This window comes from Puntigrus tetrazona, chromosome 1, assembly GCF_018831695.1.
Source record: "Puntigrus tetrazona isolate hp1 chromosome 1, ASM1883169v1, whole genome shotgun sequence".
Classification (NCBI taxonomy): domain Eukaryota; kingdom Metazoa; phylum Chordata; class Actinopteri; order Cypriniformes; family Cyprinidae; genus Puntigrus; species Puntigrus tetrazona.
In genome coordinates, this window is record NC_056699.1 from 15525986 (window position 1) to 15543539 (window position 17554).

Sequence of the window (17554 nt, forward strand, 5' to 3'; positions counted from 1 at the left end):
ATGGACAAACTGGGACAGATAAAGAAAACCAGAAGGTCACACAAGCCTAGATAAATTTAGCAAAAACACAGTTTAGGTCTCACAAAAGCATGTAGGAAAATGTGTCTGACTCCAAAGTTTAACTTTTTGGTTATAAATTCAAAAGGTACAACACTGCTCAGCACTAAAAGAACACCATTGCTGGGTTTTTTTTCTGTGAAATTTGAGATCCTCTCATTCATGCTGAATGCTGTTTAATACAAGGCGAGCCATCTGTTTCTACGTTGAACTGTTTTGAGCCTCCAAACTGGTATGAGAATTCTGCCTTTTCTTCTGAACAATGGGACTTATCAAGATTATCTTTTTCCTCTTGACTTTTCAACGAAGGATTCAAGCAAAAAAATGACTTTGTGGATTGCTCACTCACTTGTTGTTCTGTTCTCTTCTCTCCAGTAGCCATTTCCTTCTTCTGATCTATTGGCCTATTCTAAATGTTACACTAGTGCAATACACTATACAGTATTCACTACAAAAGCTTTCAACTGATTGTAGATCTAGAGTCTTTAATGCTCTTGATTTTCTTAAATATTTTTGATAGAACCACTCGTGACTGAACTGAACGAATCATTCAAACGGATTCACTGGTTTGCCAACTAGTTTGATCAAGCCTTCATACAGAATTGACTTAAAATAATGAATCATTTGTGAATGGGCATTGCATATTCCAGACATTATGTCTGGAATAAATAAAGGCATTTTTAACTGGTAATGCAGAGAAGTAAAAGTAATGTCACCCAGAGTAATGAAGTATAAGTAGATTTTTCAGTAAAAAAAATACTTGAGTTAGAGTAAAACCCACCTTTACATATAATCAAATTATTATTTTCCTCAAAAATTTATTAAAGCAAATATAACTCATTACTACCCACCCCTGTTCCCCATAGTAATAAGCTTGTTTCATATTTTCAGAACCTATACTTTCAAGTTACCTTCATCCACACTACAAGGACCTTATCAGTGCTCCAGGATTTCAGCATTACCCAGCAATTGTGTTTATTTAAATAAAATAATTAGTGGAAGACGTCACTCCCATTGGACTCATGACTTAATCAAGGGGAATAACGCTACTTATACAACAATAATTTTTTATTTATTTTTTCAAATCCATGACAAGCAATAATGCACATAATGTTTTTTGAAACATTTTATTCAAGGACTGATATTCTAAAACAAAAACCTCTAAATATTCTAAAAAAAATTAAAAAAATAAAATCATGGCTTAATGTCAGATATTAAAATAAGATAAACAAATACAGTAGTTGCAAGCAATCTACAACTGCCTTAGGACATTTTGTCAAGTACAAGCTGATTCAATGGCATTAATCATTTATGACAATGTTTCACATTAACACAGGACCAGACTCATGCCATTTCTACCCATTTTAGACAAATGGTTTTTCAGAAAAAGGCGATGGGAAAAAGAATATATGGTTATACATCAGTAATGAGTCAAGGTGGTTCAATCTGAACATACGTAAGCACAATTACTAGGGAAAAGAAATGTCAGTATCTATGTCGCTTGTTGTTAGGCCCATCAAAGTGTCCCCCAACTGGACTTCCTCTCACAAAACCACTTTGGCCAACTACACCAGGAACAGGACCTGCCCCAGCCATCATCGGTGAGTGCTGCTGTTGTTGAGGAGATTCAACACCAGGCTGCCCACTTACTGGGGAACCCATTTGAAGAGGTCCACCTTCAGAAAATCGATCATTGTGCTGAAAAATATGAATATAGGTATGGCATATTTGTATCAAGCATTTGTTTGGAATATGTTGCCATTTTAAACAGACCGTAATATTTTAATTAGTGCAGAAAAAGTAAAAAAAAAAAAGTCCAAAAATAAAGAACAAATCAATTCAATCAAAAGTTCATTGGATGGACAGGATAAGCAGTGGAGTCCAGGAACACCCAAAAGAGGAAAAAAAAGAATTATTCAGTTAGTTCACAAGTACAAAAAGATGCATGCAAAATCTTAAAATATGCATAGAATATATATACATAGATACTTTTATTAAATATTATTTTGTTAAAAAACAGCTTTATGTTAAAATGTAGATTTGACATTTTACTACATACTCAAATGAAGATTTCAATCCTAGGTGTATATGAAATGTATCCTGGCTCTTCAAAGCTTGGAAATGCTTGTGGATACATTACTTTAAATTGGCGCCGAGTTCCAGCTTTTTGGCTGACTTCTGACTCAATGTATTAATTAAGTTGCATCATACGTCGAATCTTGGTCAGCCAAGAACCCGGAACTTAGCGTTCAGCAGAACAAAATGGAAGTATGTTATTTACGTTATAATCTGAAAACAAAATAGTACAGGCATGTTTTATAAGTTAGTATATACAATTTATGGAGCTTCAAAATAATGGCTGCCATCCACAAGCATTACCACGCTTAGAAGAGCTAAAAAAAAATTAAAAACTCTTCACTGTTCGTCTGAAAGAAGAAAGTCGTATAAACCTAGGATGGTTTGGGAGTAAGTAAAATATGCTGTAATTTTTCATTTTTTGATGAACTGTTCCTTTAAGGGAGTGTGCTAAAAGCCTTTGGTGTTAAGACTTTGTAGCACTACTCAACTATGGTATTGGGTCAACAACAGTTCACTAGTAAGTGCTTTGAATTACCACCTAATTGCACTACTTTCGGTGTAACATTAAGGTAGCGTAGTACACATGCCACATTATATTGAATATTAGTATCAGATAATTTTACTAGTATGAATATCAGTAAATGAACAATGTAAATGAAGTATTTAAACACATCCCTTTGCACTCTCCAAAATACATAATGCTGGCTTAGCACTGATTAGACATTAAACATACAGTACAGTTACAATATTTGATTTATTTGTGTTTTTCAAGCTATCTCCTGGTAAAAAAAGTATATGAACAATGAAAAATAAATGATTTGATCATGTGATAAAAATAGTTTGTAGTATATAAACTAATCATGATTACTGGTTATTGTCCAATTAGTTTACAATAGCTGGTGTGAATAAATATAGATTTAAAATCAAAGAGTCAAGATAGTCTATGTATGAGCTAATGTTTTACTCAGACCCAGAATAAGGTGAGATTAACATCACACAGAACTAAACACTCACTACATGCAGTATGGGTTTCATTCATTCTTGAAACCAGAGGGCACAGAAAAGCGGGAAATTCTTAATATGAACAAATGTGTCCAGCAATCGCTGTATGAAAACATACAGTACGATTGCAACAATATCTGGTTTATTTGTGTTAATAGCATTTTTTTAGGTTTCTCTGATGAACAGAAAGTTCAGAAGAACAGCAGGTCTCTGGCACCCCCTGCAGGACTTTGTTGTAATGAGTAATGCACATTAGTACTTCTTTATTTTATAAAAAAAACTTTAGAAAAAATTAGAATTAATGAAAAATAAAAATTTCATAAAATAAGTGTGGAAAAAATGACTCACTTAGATTAGTCGATTAATCAATAAATTAGTCAACAGATTAATCAAAATAAAAATAGTCATTAATGGCAGCCCTAGTTTTGTTTTGCTGTTGTTGTTTTTTTTATTTCTATATATTATATATATATAAAAAAAGAACCTGGGGCCCGGTCTTCATAAATTCTTTATTAAATCTGAGATGATTTGAAAGATCTTCTAATCCTGATTACTGATCTCTGGCTAATTTGGTTCTTTAAGCGAATCTGAGCATTAGTATAAAATATCTGGATTAAGTCGTTTAAGAGTCCTGCATGTTCTCATGTTCCCCAAAAAGGGCAGATATATTGATACTCGAAACTACAATCAGCAATGCAGTGGCTGGCAGCAAGGTTGTTACAGAGGAGGCTCCCATACCACCTGACCTGATCTGGACTGTTTACTGGACTCTAATGGTAGCTGACTGCCCCGCTTGCCTGACTGTTTTACTATTCTAATAAAGCTTCATATGGTTCCAACTCTATCTGACAACAGAAGACAACTCACCACCCTAACTGAGGAACTAGTCCAAGCACTGCAGGAGCTTTGATTGTTGTCAACCAACATCACCGCTAGCCAAATGCAAAACCCAAATAACCCGCCACCAACTCCAACTCCCCCAGTCAGTCCAAGACTTACTTTCTCTGAAGAGATTGACGGGACTCCAACCAATTCTCTGTCCAATGCTCACTCTTTGTCAGTCAATAGCCTTGCTATATCCCACAGCATCAAGTCGCATAGCTTTTGTGTGCTCATTACTTAACCTATACTCCCATAAAACCACCATATCTGATCCCATGCAACTGGGATTCACTCACCTCACTCCTGAAGAAACATTTCATACAGAACCATTTTGCAGTCAATATGGACACACGAAGACCTCCTGCCCGATTTGTTTTTTCATCCAGTTCAAATGCCAGTACTACCAACTCTGCATCCAACTTTAGGATACCTATCCAGCAAGTTATTTAAGATCAATCAGTAAATACTACAGCATTATTAGACTCTGGGGTAGCCTGTAATTTTGTCTCTTACGAGTTCGCTTCTCAGTATAAGCTGAAACTAACACCTTGTAACACCAACAATCCCCCTGGCAGTGGAGGCACTAGATGACGTCCCTTCGGGAGGAAAACGTTCTATGACTCACAGAAGAAATCAAGCTGCACTTTGTAACCCTGCATTCGGAGCTTATCCGATTCTATGGCTCTGTCCCAAATGGAACACTTAATATGCACTTGCAGTCTTACGGACTTACGGACAATGGCCACCACTTGCTCACGTCTGTCAAGTCCACAAGACTGTAGGGTGTCCCATTCGTCTTTTTAGTGGAAGGGTACTTGTGAACTCTCCCTTTGTAGCTGCTATGCCCCCACAATTTGCAATTCTGCCAAGCCTGCACTGGTACGAGCTTCAGCTGACTTCTGTGAGCATCTCAAGAAAGCATCTCAACTTCCCACACGCAGTTCAATCAATTGTGCCACAGATTTAATGCCTGGCACCACTTCTTTAAAGACAATTTTTCCATTGTCCCAACCAGAGTCTGAAACCATGAAATGCCTCCTCCACACCACCAGAGGGATCCGTTACCTGAATATTAGTCATTGCCTGTCAAACAACAATTGCCATTATTACCAGGAACTGATTGCACACCTGCACCTCATTATCACACACATATAAGCCACTCACACACACCATTTCACTGCAAAGTCTTGATTTACAAATGGCTCTTATTACTAAACCTTTTACCCTTTGTCCTTGGACAGTTTTTCGCTGATCTTTGATTGCTCTCTGCCTGCCCGTTCCGGATTGTTTATTGGACTGTGGACTTGCCTGACTATTGTCTCTGCCTTGCCTCCACTGTTCTGTTTGCTAATATTTGCCTGTTTGACTATTCTAATAAAGCTGCATATGGATTCAACACAGTCTAATGAGTCGCAACAAGGGTAATGACAGCATATTATTAAACTGCATGATGGAGCCCAGAGAACATAGTAAGAATGTCCCTAAAAGTCAAGATATGGGGCAAAATACCTCAGTTTTTCTCTCTTATCACACATAATGCTCAGTGAATGAGAAGTTAACAGTGTGTTTTGTTGTTTTGATTTGGTCATTTTTTTCCAATGAGAATATTATGACAGCAGAACTGTTCTTCCCCAAGCATCACACAGTGACCGATTGTTGTTCGACATTAGTACCACAAGAGCAATTCAAAAGCATAAGGAGCCGTGTGCTGTCTGATCACTCTCATGGTACTTTGATGTTACACACCTATCGGTCACACCTATGATGAGAATCCACTTCAATTGAGCAAGCCTATTTATTCAATGGACCATTCTTAATGAATCCTTTACTTTACTACTGAATAAATCTGCCAGGGCCAGTTCTAGGATTTTGTTTTTAGGGGGGCTTAGCCCTCAGAGAGAACATTAGATACAATGATACAAATAATCTAAATAAACAGTATTTTACAATGATTATGAAAACTGTATTACAATTACCTATTAAAGTTACAGACAGAGTAATTACAGTAGTTACAGAGTAATAAAGTTTTTGCACTTTAATAAGACCAGGCTGGCATGTGATCCATGTAGTTTGATGCTTTATACAACAACAACTTTAAATGATCTTTTGGGTGTCATTTCCCAAATTTGATGTGAGATTAATTTACAATTAAATAGATTAATTAACAAATAGAAATTATTTATAGGTGTTTATAACACATGAAGCATATGGGAGATTGTTGTCATATGTACTACACAGAGTTTAATTTGAGTTTAACCAGAGGTACAAATGATTGCAGGTGTGTACTCACTACTGTTTAACTTGTTTGAATGTGAGAGCTTTATTCTGAACACAGCCACATCCTTAATTATAAGAGGGTTTGCATACTTATGCAATCACATTATTTTAGTTTTTTATTTTTACTTAAAAAAAAATTCACTTTGTTTTTTTTTGTTTTTTTTAGTTGTACAGGTTATAGTTTACAATAAAAGTGGAAAAAGTTCTGAAATTATTATTTATCTTGGTCTATTTTTTTCTTACATCACAGAAACCTGGCATTTTAAGAGGGGTGTGTAGACTTTTTATAACCACTGTATAAATGTAAATCTAAATATATGAATTATAAGTCTGAATATAAATAAATATTTAGATATAATTCTGTATAAGTCTGAATATATTGTTATGCCTAAATATACAAAACTAAATCTAAATTGTAGGATCTCAGAGTGAATCAGACCAATTAATTGTAGTAAATCAGCTCATTAAGGGAAATGCATATAATTACAACTATTTATAATTAATTGCAATTATTTATATCAGTTGCCTATAGTAACTGTATCATAATTACATTGGCATCAACAAATCTGTTTGTTCAGCTAACCTTCATTGTAAATTTATATAAACTCTAAAAAGTTTTGTTTGTTATATTTGTGGGCCACAGAAAATAACATCTTACAGTATCAATGCATTACAGCACAAAAGTTTATTAACTAAACGCTAACTCACATAAATGAACACACAAGCATAAATACCCTCAAACATGGGGAAAGTGCAAAGGTGTGATAGTAAAACATTAGGAAAAGCAGAGAATCAAGCAATGGAAAGTCAGTTAACCACCTGTAAACCATCAGCGCCGTTTATAATGGGGTCTACAACTAAAAATGAACCTCTGTTTAGTTTAGTTAAATCGATAACTAATAACTAATCGATATCTGTATTGACTCGTTGGTGAGGGTTCAGATGCAGTCTTGGATGAAAGTCTTGATGGTTTCAAGGTTTTGTACTTGCACTCACTTTCTTCTGGTTTGAAGAGTAATGAACTCTAAAGATGTCCTGACTCATGATGATTGAAAGTTTCTTCCCAGGTAGAAGTTGAAAAGAGCTAAGAAGGAGATCTGCTGAGATCCAAGGATCTTTGGTCGAATAGAAAGTCAAGGCCGCAAGGCCTGTCACAAAAACTTAAGGGTTGCATCTCCTCAGGATTAAAATGTGTGAAGTAATTAGACAAAAATGCCATTGTTGAGGACATTATGTGTCTTTCCAAGACTTCTACGTAGCAGATCTCCTAAGTTAAGTATAACAAACAGTTTGTGTCTGATTGGTCCAAATGCTACAATCACAATACTGAAACCTGAGGAGCCGAAATTCCATAAAAAAGCCCAGGACAAGACAACAGGATGTCATAGATTTAGACCTTAGCACAAGCCATCCTAAAAATCAATCACTCATATTTAATTATATTGCACTTTTAACAATATAGATTGTATTAAAGCACTGAACAAATTCAAATAGGAGAACAGAGTGATGGTAATGAATAACGACTAGATAATTGCTAGAAATTAAGTGCCTCTAACTAGACAAGCCAGAGGCGACAGTGGCAAGAAACAAAAACCCTATCTGTGAAAGAATGGAGAAAAAAAAACCTTGGCTCAGTTGGGGCCAGTTCTCCTCCAGTTGGATGCCCAGCATTTCATTTCCATTTAAAATTTCCAATTTTTGTTCAATGTCAGATTGTGCAAAGGACTTATAGTATATGTGTGTGTGTGTGTGTGTGTGTGTGTGTGTGTGTGTGTGTCTTTCATAATGAGCAACCCGCTTGCAACATTAATGCAAAAGAACACTTATTGATAATCAGCAATTAACAGCATGTATTGGTTAAAACACAAATTTAGGTTGTGTTCAAATCGGAGTTAAAATACTCCTAACATGATTCAAAGCATGTCTTAGACTACGCTCTTAGCTTGTTTTTTAGCTATCCTTTTTCTCATTACTTTTTGCGTTCATTGAGAGCCATTTCAGCGTGCTTTGGCCTGCACACCTGCTGCTCTTATAGCCACCATAAGAAGAAAACCCATCTAGAGCCAGAGAGAGAGACGTGCACTGTTAACCACATAATGCATATTTTAGGTTTCCAACACGTACTAGTACTAGTAAAAGATGTCTATGGAAACATCAATAACAATCAATTCAAATGTAATTTGCAGATATGATTTATATCAGATACACATAGTGTAACAAAGTATAGACTAAAGTATGCTATAAATCTAGCTGACAGAATTCTCTAAACTGTGACTCGGCAAACAGCTGTAGAACAGTGAATGGGGGGAAATATCATTATGTTTTTCAATTTTGAGCACTCCAGGCTGATTATAAACATGAAAATATCCAGCCATGGCTTCTCGTTTCACATAAATAAATATAGGAGGGAAAACAAAGCCCAAATATTACCGTGAGCGTGCATGTTGTTTTCTTTCTGAAAAGAACCACCACCAACACAGAGCTGAGAATCAAAAGGGTATGGAGTGATTCAGGAATGGTCTCTGATTTCGTCAGGTGTTCTCTAAACTCTTCAGGCATTATAGGAGCTGTTAACCCAGCAAATGGAGGTTTAAAAAAGTAGTGAATAAAAGGGTGCCATTATTTGTGGCCAATGTGCAGTTGAGAAAAACATGCTGGACATCTTGTTTAGACACATGGCATCATCTAATAAATACCAACAGATAAAGAAAAAAAAATCAATAAGTGACTAATTCTGTTATACATATTATAATGGACCATGTTTGGATCTTCCAACGGTACAATAATTCAAACAGAAAGCTAAAAATGTTTATATGTATACACATAATAGATATACACAGCACACACACCTGTATTATGCTGGATGTGATTAATCATTTGACTCACCGGCTTTATTAGCTACACCAGTCCAACTGCTCATTAACGCAAATTTCTAATCAGCCAATCGCATGGCAGAAACTCATTGCATTTAGGCATGTAGACATGGTCAAGACGATCTGCTGCAGTTCAAACTGACAATCAGAATGGGGAAGAAAGGTGATTTAAGTGACTTGGTTGTTGGTGCCAGGCAGGCTGGTCTGAGTAATTCAGAAACTGTTGATCTACTGGGATTTTCATGAACAATCATCTCTAGGGTTTACAGAGAATGGTCCGAAAAAGAGAAAATATCCAGAGTGGCAGTTCTGTGGGCGCAAATGCCTTGTTGATGCCAGAGGTCAGAGGAGAAAGGCCAGACTGGTTCAAGCTGACAGAAAGGCAACAGTAACTTAACCACTCGTTACAACAGAGATATGCAGAAGAGCATCTCTGAACACACAACACGTTGAACCTTAAGGTGGATGGGCTACAGCAGCAGAAGACCCCACCGGGTTCCAATCCTGTCCATCCCTTTATGACGACAGTGTACCCATCTTTTGATGGCTACCTCCAGCAGGATAACACGCCATGTCATAAAGTGTGAATCATTCAAAATGGTTTCTTGAACATGACAATGAGTGAGTTCACTGTACTCAAATGGCCTCCACAGTCACCAGATCTCAATCCAATAGCACACCTTTGGGATGTAGTAGAACAGGAGATTAGCATCATGGATCTAATCTCTGAGGAATGTTTCCAGTACCTTGTTGAATCTATGCCACGAAGGATTAAGGCAGTTCTGAAGGCAAAAGGGGGTCCAACCTACTACTAGTAAGGTGTAATAAAGTGGCCAGTGAGTGTATGAGGTAACTGTTTTAACAAGGTTTTTTAGTTAGCAATAATGAATACCATTAGTTTGTTCCTGTTAGTTAACAATATTAACAAATGGCACCTTATTGTAGCGTTTTTCCATATATACATTTATTTATTTACTTTTTTTTGCAAATAAAAACATGAAAACAATAAATTAAAGGAGAACTGTGGTAATGACATTGTGTCAGCAATGACACAATGTTAAAGTGGCATTAAGTCAAAAACAGGCAACCATGTTTTGTTTTGTCTCAAAATCCACCATTAAGCATGTTTATAACAATTACTTAAATGTCCTAATTGAACTATGGCCTAATCCTGGCTTAGTCTAAGCCCTGTCTGTGAAATCGGGCAGAAATATTACATGGCACAATTAATGGCACGACTAATTTCTGCATTTCTGTATTTCTTTGATCTTAAATGTTAATGAATTTGGTCTCATCTAGGGTTACAAACTGTCATGTCTCTTTACAATAGACTGAATATTTGTAATTTAATATACAGTAAAACTTGAACTTGTCTTTAACACAGCAAGGTTTTTACTGCAAATAAATTTGGTGCAGTAAAAAGGTAATTTTTTGACAATATTGCAGCTTACTGGCAGCTAGTAAGGTCTACTACATTAGTTTTGACTGTTTCATCTTATACATGAAATATTGTTAAATATAAGATGTTAAATATCCAAAGTTCTTTTAAATGATAGAAACTTGGTGGTGTGTCTGATTAAAACACTGGAAATGACTAGTCCTTTTGCCTCTTTTATTCTACTAGAAGTTTACAGTTTGCACAAAGTCTTAAGTTGTTTACTTGACCTGAGGTTGAATTCTCATGGAGCAGATCAGATTACAATGTTGAGAATTGGAAATTGACATGATGGACAGGATGATGCACAGGGTCAATGGGACAAACAGGATGGTCTTATGTCACTACAAATAATACAAAAAAGAAATTAACTCATACAACAAGTTTATCAAACATTAACAAACTCAATCCACATAATTAAATATCTAAACTATTCACAACATGCAAACCACATAACAGGAAAACAAACTTGCTTAACGCATACCAAGAAAAGACTCATTGGACATGGCTGGGCGCCCAGTACAAACAGCCACACCTCATGCAAAAGAACAAAGGAGGGAAGTGGAGTCTATTTATAGACCTACCTCAACCTGGGGAATCTGGGTAATGTAGTGCTCCCTATATGAGAAAGGTACTTTACTAAAGTTTCTAGGAATTATGGGAAAGGTAGTTCAAAGATTTATATTAGAAAAAAAGAATTATTACAGAGTGTCAAACTCTCTACAGCTGCCCCCAAATACAGCTATGTATTTGTATCATTCTTTCAATTTTAGGTAATGGAACTTAGCAACTGGGCGCACATAATTCTTTCCATTAATTGACACCTCAGCAATTCTGACATGTCCATCCTGACAAGATAAAAGACATACTACTCTACCAATGGGCCATGATGCTCTTGGAAGTTGAGGATCAATAACTAATACAACAGCAGAGTCATTTAGATATATTGAGGTAGAAGAATTTGGGGCTGTTGAACTCCTCCAAGAAGGCTCCCTAATTGCGCAGGGGCTGCGAACAAACCTCTCTTCACTGGCCTTCCCAAAAGAATAAAGGATACCCAAAACTGATTAACAAGAACTTGACTGTGACGCCAGGATCTATGTGACATTTAGAATTGATTTTAAAGAAGTTCAGTGTTAGCATTTATATAAGGCCTGAGGTAGAGAAAAGAATTCACACCAAACAAGGAGAATCTGTAATGGGATCAAATTCAACACTCCTCCAACTCAAAACTCATCTGTTTAAGGCTGAGCACCAAGTGCGAACTGTGCTACGCTTTTATTTAAACTGGCTGCTTTAAATTTTAAATCAGTGGAACAAACCTCTTTGAATTACCATTGTGTATGAAATGTGCTATATAAATAAACTTGAGCCTCCAAAATGAGGAGCATTGGGAGGATTAAACTTGAATTTGATCAGTTGATTTTCCAGCTTAACTTGCAACTCTGTAGTAAGGTTCTGGAAAGATTCCTTCAGTTCTCTTGCAGCTCCACGGAAATTACTTCCTTGGTTACAAAAGATCTCATACGGCTGACGTCTTCTAGATATAAAATGACGTCCACAGTTTAAAAAGCAAGGTGGATACATCTTGTAGTCTGGCACTTAAACAGAATGTCCCATCTCTTTTCTGTTCAATGACCAATCTTGACATGGAAAGGGCCAAAACAATCCATCCCGGGAAACCAAAAGGCAGGTTTGAATAACCGGAGCTTAGAGAGTAAAAGGTCAGCCATTTGAGGAATAGCTGGCTTAGCTTTCCACTTTCTACATTCCAAACAAGAAAATGGGTGCTTTTTAACAGCTTGTCTTCCTCTAGTAATTATCCAATTATCCAATTATCCTCTGGACCAGGATGGAACAGTTTCTCAACATAGTCTTTGATGATTAGACAACACGTCTCTGGACCTACTCATTGTCGAAATCATACTCTAGATCTAATACTGTCACATGGAATGGATGTTAAAATGGTTGAAGTTATGCAGCAAAGTGTTGACATTTCAGATCACTATCTAGTCTTGTGTGAACTCTGTATAGTTCAACCTGTAAACTCTGCACCTTATTACAAGTATTGTAGAACCATCACTTCCACCACAAAAGAAAGCTTTCTAAGTAATCTTCCTGACTCTCAATTCCTTAGCACATCCAATACGACGCAAAAACTTGATGATATAACAGAAACTATGCGCTCTCTTTTTTCTAGCACTTTAAATACAGTTGCTCCTTTGCACTTAAAAAAGATAAAAGAAAACAATCTGACTGATGAAAACACACGCAAAACTAAATTAGAAGTATTTCGTATTGCCTGGCGGGAGAGTATGCTGTCATACAGAAAAGCATTAAAAATTGCAAGATCTGATTATTTTTCATCCCTTTTAGAAGAAAACAAACACAACCCCCAGTATTTATTCAGTACAGTAACTAAATTAACAAAAAATAAAGCATCAACAGGTGCTAATATTCCCCAAGAGTATAGCTGCAATGAGTTCATGAATTTCTTTACTTCTAAGATTGATACCATCAGAGATAAAATTGTAACTATGCAGCCGTCAACTACAGTTTCACATCAGATAGTGAGCTTTAGATCCCCTGAGGAAAAATAACACTCTTTCTCCACTATAGGAGAAGAAGACTTGTATAAACTTGTTAAATCATCTAAACCAGCAACATGTATGTTAGACCCTATTCCATCTAAACTATTAAAAGATTTGCTTCCAGAAGTCATAGATCCTATTTTGAACATTATTAATTCATCATTGTCATTAGGATATGTTCCCAAAACCTTCAAACTGGCTGTAGTTAAGCCTCTTATTAAGAAACCAAATCTTGATCCCAAAGACTTAGTAAATTACAGACCAATCTCTAATCTCCCTTTTCTGTCAAAGATACTAGAAAAGGTAGTATCCTCACAACTGTTTTCCTTTTTAGAAAAAAATGGTGTCTGAGGATTTCCAATCAGGTTTTAGACCATACCATAGTACTGAGACTGCTCTCATTAGAGTTACTATTGACCTGCTTTTATCATCGGATCGTGGTTTTATCTCGTTATTAGTGCTATTAGATCTTAGCGCAGCATTCGATACTATCGATCACAACATTCTCTTAGATAGACTAGAAAACTATGTTGGCATTAGAGGAATTGCCTTAGCATGGTTAAAATCATATCTATCTGACCGCTATCAGTTTGTAGCACTAAATAAGGAGGTATCATATCGCTCAAAAGTGAAATATGGAGTTCCTCAAGGCTCAGTGCTAGGACCGTTACTTTTCAACCTGTACGTGTTACCTCTGGGAGATATTATCAGGAGTCATGGTGTTAGTTTTCACTGCTATGCTGATGATACTCAGCTCTATAGTTCAGCGCAGCCTGGTGTTACACACCAAATTGAGAATCTAACAGAATGCATAGTCGATATAAAAAACTGGATGATGAGTAACTTCCTAATGCTAAATTCTGAAAAAACAGAGGTGCTAAGAATTGGACCTAAAAACCCCACATATAATAATCTAGAACACAGCCTATCACTTGATGGCTGCTCTGTTAATTCTTCATCATCAGTTAAGAACCTAGGTGTGCTGTTGGACAGTACTCTTTCCTTCGAAAACCATGTTTCTAGCATCTGTAAAACTGTGTTTTTCCATCTTAAAAATATATCTAAATTACGACCTATGCTTTCAACCTCTAATGCAGAAATATTAATTCATGCGTTTATAACCTCGAGGTTAGATTATTGTAATGCTTTATTGGGTGGTTGTTCTGCACGCTTGATAAACAAACTTCAGCTAGTCCAAAACACAGCAGCCAGAGTCCTTACTAGAACTAGGAATGATCATATTAGCCCGGTTCTGTCAACACTGCACTGGCTCCCTATCAAACATCGGATAGATTTTAAAATCTTATTAATTACCTATAAAGCCCTGAATGGTTTAGCTCCTCAATACTTGAGCGAGCTCTTATCACATTATAGTCCTGCATGTCCGCTGTGTTCTCAAAACTCTGGCCATTTGATAATACCTAGAATATCAAAATCAACTGCGGGCGGCAGATCCTTTTCCTATCTAGAACCTAAACTCTGGAACAATCTCCCTAACTCTGTTCGGGAAGCAGACACACTCTGCCAGTTTAAATCTAGATTAAAGACACATCTCTTTAACCTAGCCTACACATAACACACCAACACACTTTTATTATTCAAATCCGTTAAAGGATTTTTAGGCTGCATTACTTAGATTTGCTGGAACCGGTAACACTACTCCTAAAATACAATGTACTTGTGACATCGTAAAAAGAATGGCATCTACGCTAATATTAGTCCTGTCTCTTTCTCAATCTGTTTTCACAGTTTGTATCCAGACTAGATGGTGGATCAGCACACAGAGATTATGTTCATCAGAGACCTGAAAACCTAGATGCGCCCATGGACAGATCACCAGATCCTGATGCACACACACAGTAAGTCATTTACACTACCTGACACAGCTGCGTTTAAAATTGAAATGGAAGTTAAGTGCTGGGCGTCCGGTTAGAGGAGAACTGACCCCAACTGAGTCTGGTTTCTCCCAAGGTTTTTTTTTCTCCATTCTGTATGCATGGGGTTTTGTTTCCTTGCCGCTGTCGCCTCTGACACTTAACTTCTAGTGATTTAACGTTGAATTGATTACAGAGACCGTCTCTGCATTTAATAAGAAATTGGTCACTCTCGTCATTATACATCCCTGTCATTGTACTTTTCTACATTATACTGTACAGTGCTTTGATGCAACCTGTGTTGTTAAAAGTGTTATATAAATAAAAATGATTGATTGATTGATGATTAAGCTGGAAAATGGATGCTTAGAGTCAAGGATGACTGGATGAATCATTTCCAGTTCAATGTCCTCTACCGCCCACTACAATGAGTCCTGTTTCCTTTATGAATTCATGAGAAAGTGTAATAAGATGACTTTGAGATTCAATACACTTTCCTTCCTTTAAACACTGATACTCAGAAGGAAAACTTTGTTGCTGGGCTTGTCTTAAAAGAAGGTTTTGAACAACTGTATTAATGACAGATCAGGTAGCTTAGTTTCCCAAGCCCTCCAAGCCTGTTGGATAGGACTTGGAATAAGAGGATCATCCCAATCCAGAGACTTCATCCAACATTGCTGTACAATGGTCATTGTACAGCAACAATTGCTGTTCAAAATCGATACCCCAGTGAATCGGAAGGAAACTCAAATCCAAAGCTTCTTCCTTTGAAACCAATCAGTCTTTACTGATCCAATGTTCAGCACTCTCAGATCTGGCCTCAGGAGTAAGGCTGGTTACTTGTCCACTGTCTAATTTCAAATCCTTGCATGCGGTCAAGATGGTTCTTTGCTATTTGCACATTTGGGAAACTCACCAGACAGTTATCGTCGTAGAATGACTGAGTTATTGATTTTGCTATATCTTCATATTCCTCTTGATAGTCACGGACATGCCTTTGTAAGGCATATGTTGCACAAGATGGACTACATACTGTGCCAAATGGTAGAACATGCCATTCATAGATGTCAGGTGGATTTAATCTCTGCATATTCAGCCACAAGAAACACAGAAGGGGATGATCTTCTACTAATAGCAACTTCCTCCTGGCCCAGTTGTGGACCAGGAGGAAGTTGATTGTTCAGTGACGTGCCTTTCCATTAATAGGAACAGTTGAAGACTATTCGTGGTTTCCCGTTGTGCTCAACAAGATGATGAGGAATATACCAAATTTCCTTGGATGAATCATAAGGTAGTTTGATTTTGGAGACATAACCAGCTTTCTCCAGCTTGACAATTTCTTGATCATAGACAGCAGCAGAGAATTTCTTTGGAGGCAACATTCAGTATATTTAAGGGAGGACATAACTGCATTTGGTACAGCGTGTATCTTAACAGCAGAAGCAGCACATAATAAGGGAGTGGCATATCTTAACACGCCATATACATCAACTCTTTTTGTCTTAGAGTCTAGCAAGTCCATAACTTCTTAATCCTGCTCAGACCTGGTGATGACTTTCTCATTTCGGGAAGGGAAGAATGTCTAAATGCCATAATTTTCCTCGACATCATGGCGAAGGTCTTCAAATGAGTTAGTCATAGTGAAAAGACACTGCATCTCAATTAGTGCAAGGAAATGTAATTGGGCCTTGAAGGACCCAGCCCAACTTGGACCCACCCCAAATTGCGACTGGGGATTTAGGTGGTCCAAAATGCACCTGGTCTATTGGATTTATCAGGTGAGGATAGTCTGCCCCAATAAGAATGAGTGCTTAAACATTAGAGAATGATGGAAGTGGCAGGTCTTGAAGATGTCTGAAACATCCATTTAGAGTCTCAATAGGATAGGTCTGTTCTACCAATCCCAACTTTGCAGCTGAAAAAGCATTTGCAATGGTATATTCTGGATTGACAATTGAAGATATTTCAAAGGTTACAGAGGAGCCTTTAAGTGCAATCGTATCTAGGTGTACAGTCCTAACAATTAGGGACTCTGCTTCTTCCTTGAGGCTCAGATAACCAGATGCTTGAGATAACAACATGGAGCATTCGAATCCATCATCAAGGATGGCGTATGTTTGCAAGGTTGCAAGTCACAGTCAATGGCTAGATTGTTCAACCCATATCTCCAGCATCTTCTGTTCTCTCTAATCCACTCATCCTTTTTGCTATATTCTAAAGCTCTGAAAGGGGGACACAGACCAATCAAATGTTGTCTACTGGAACAATAAGCACATAAATACTTGGAATTCTGCTCTCTCAGATTCTGAGATTGCTTATTCATGGATCTTGATATGACAGGATTGCTATTAGCTCCATACAAGACTGTTTGAGTGTTAGTGGGTGTATTGAATTGAGGTTTACTGGGGAGTGGTTTCAGAAACTCACTCACTTGGTCAGCCATTGCTTGACATTGAGCCTTAACTAGGTTGTAGCTTTGACCAT

General features: G+C 37.0%; 1 protein-coding gene across 1 annotated transcript in view; it reads right to left on the reverse strand.

Annotated features, from left to right (window-relative positions):
• Positions 1-1168: 1168 nt before the first annotated feature.
• The window catches only part of pspc1 (paraspeckle component 1), a 54388-nt gene continuing 38002 nt past the window's right edge, over positions 1169-17554 (reverse strand). The window contains 1 exon segment of the mRNA XM_043246182.1: positions 1169-1755. Coding sequence (XP_043102117.1) covers positions 1543-1755 — 213 coding nt within the window. The 3' untranslated portion in view covers positions 1169-1542.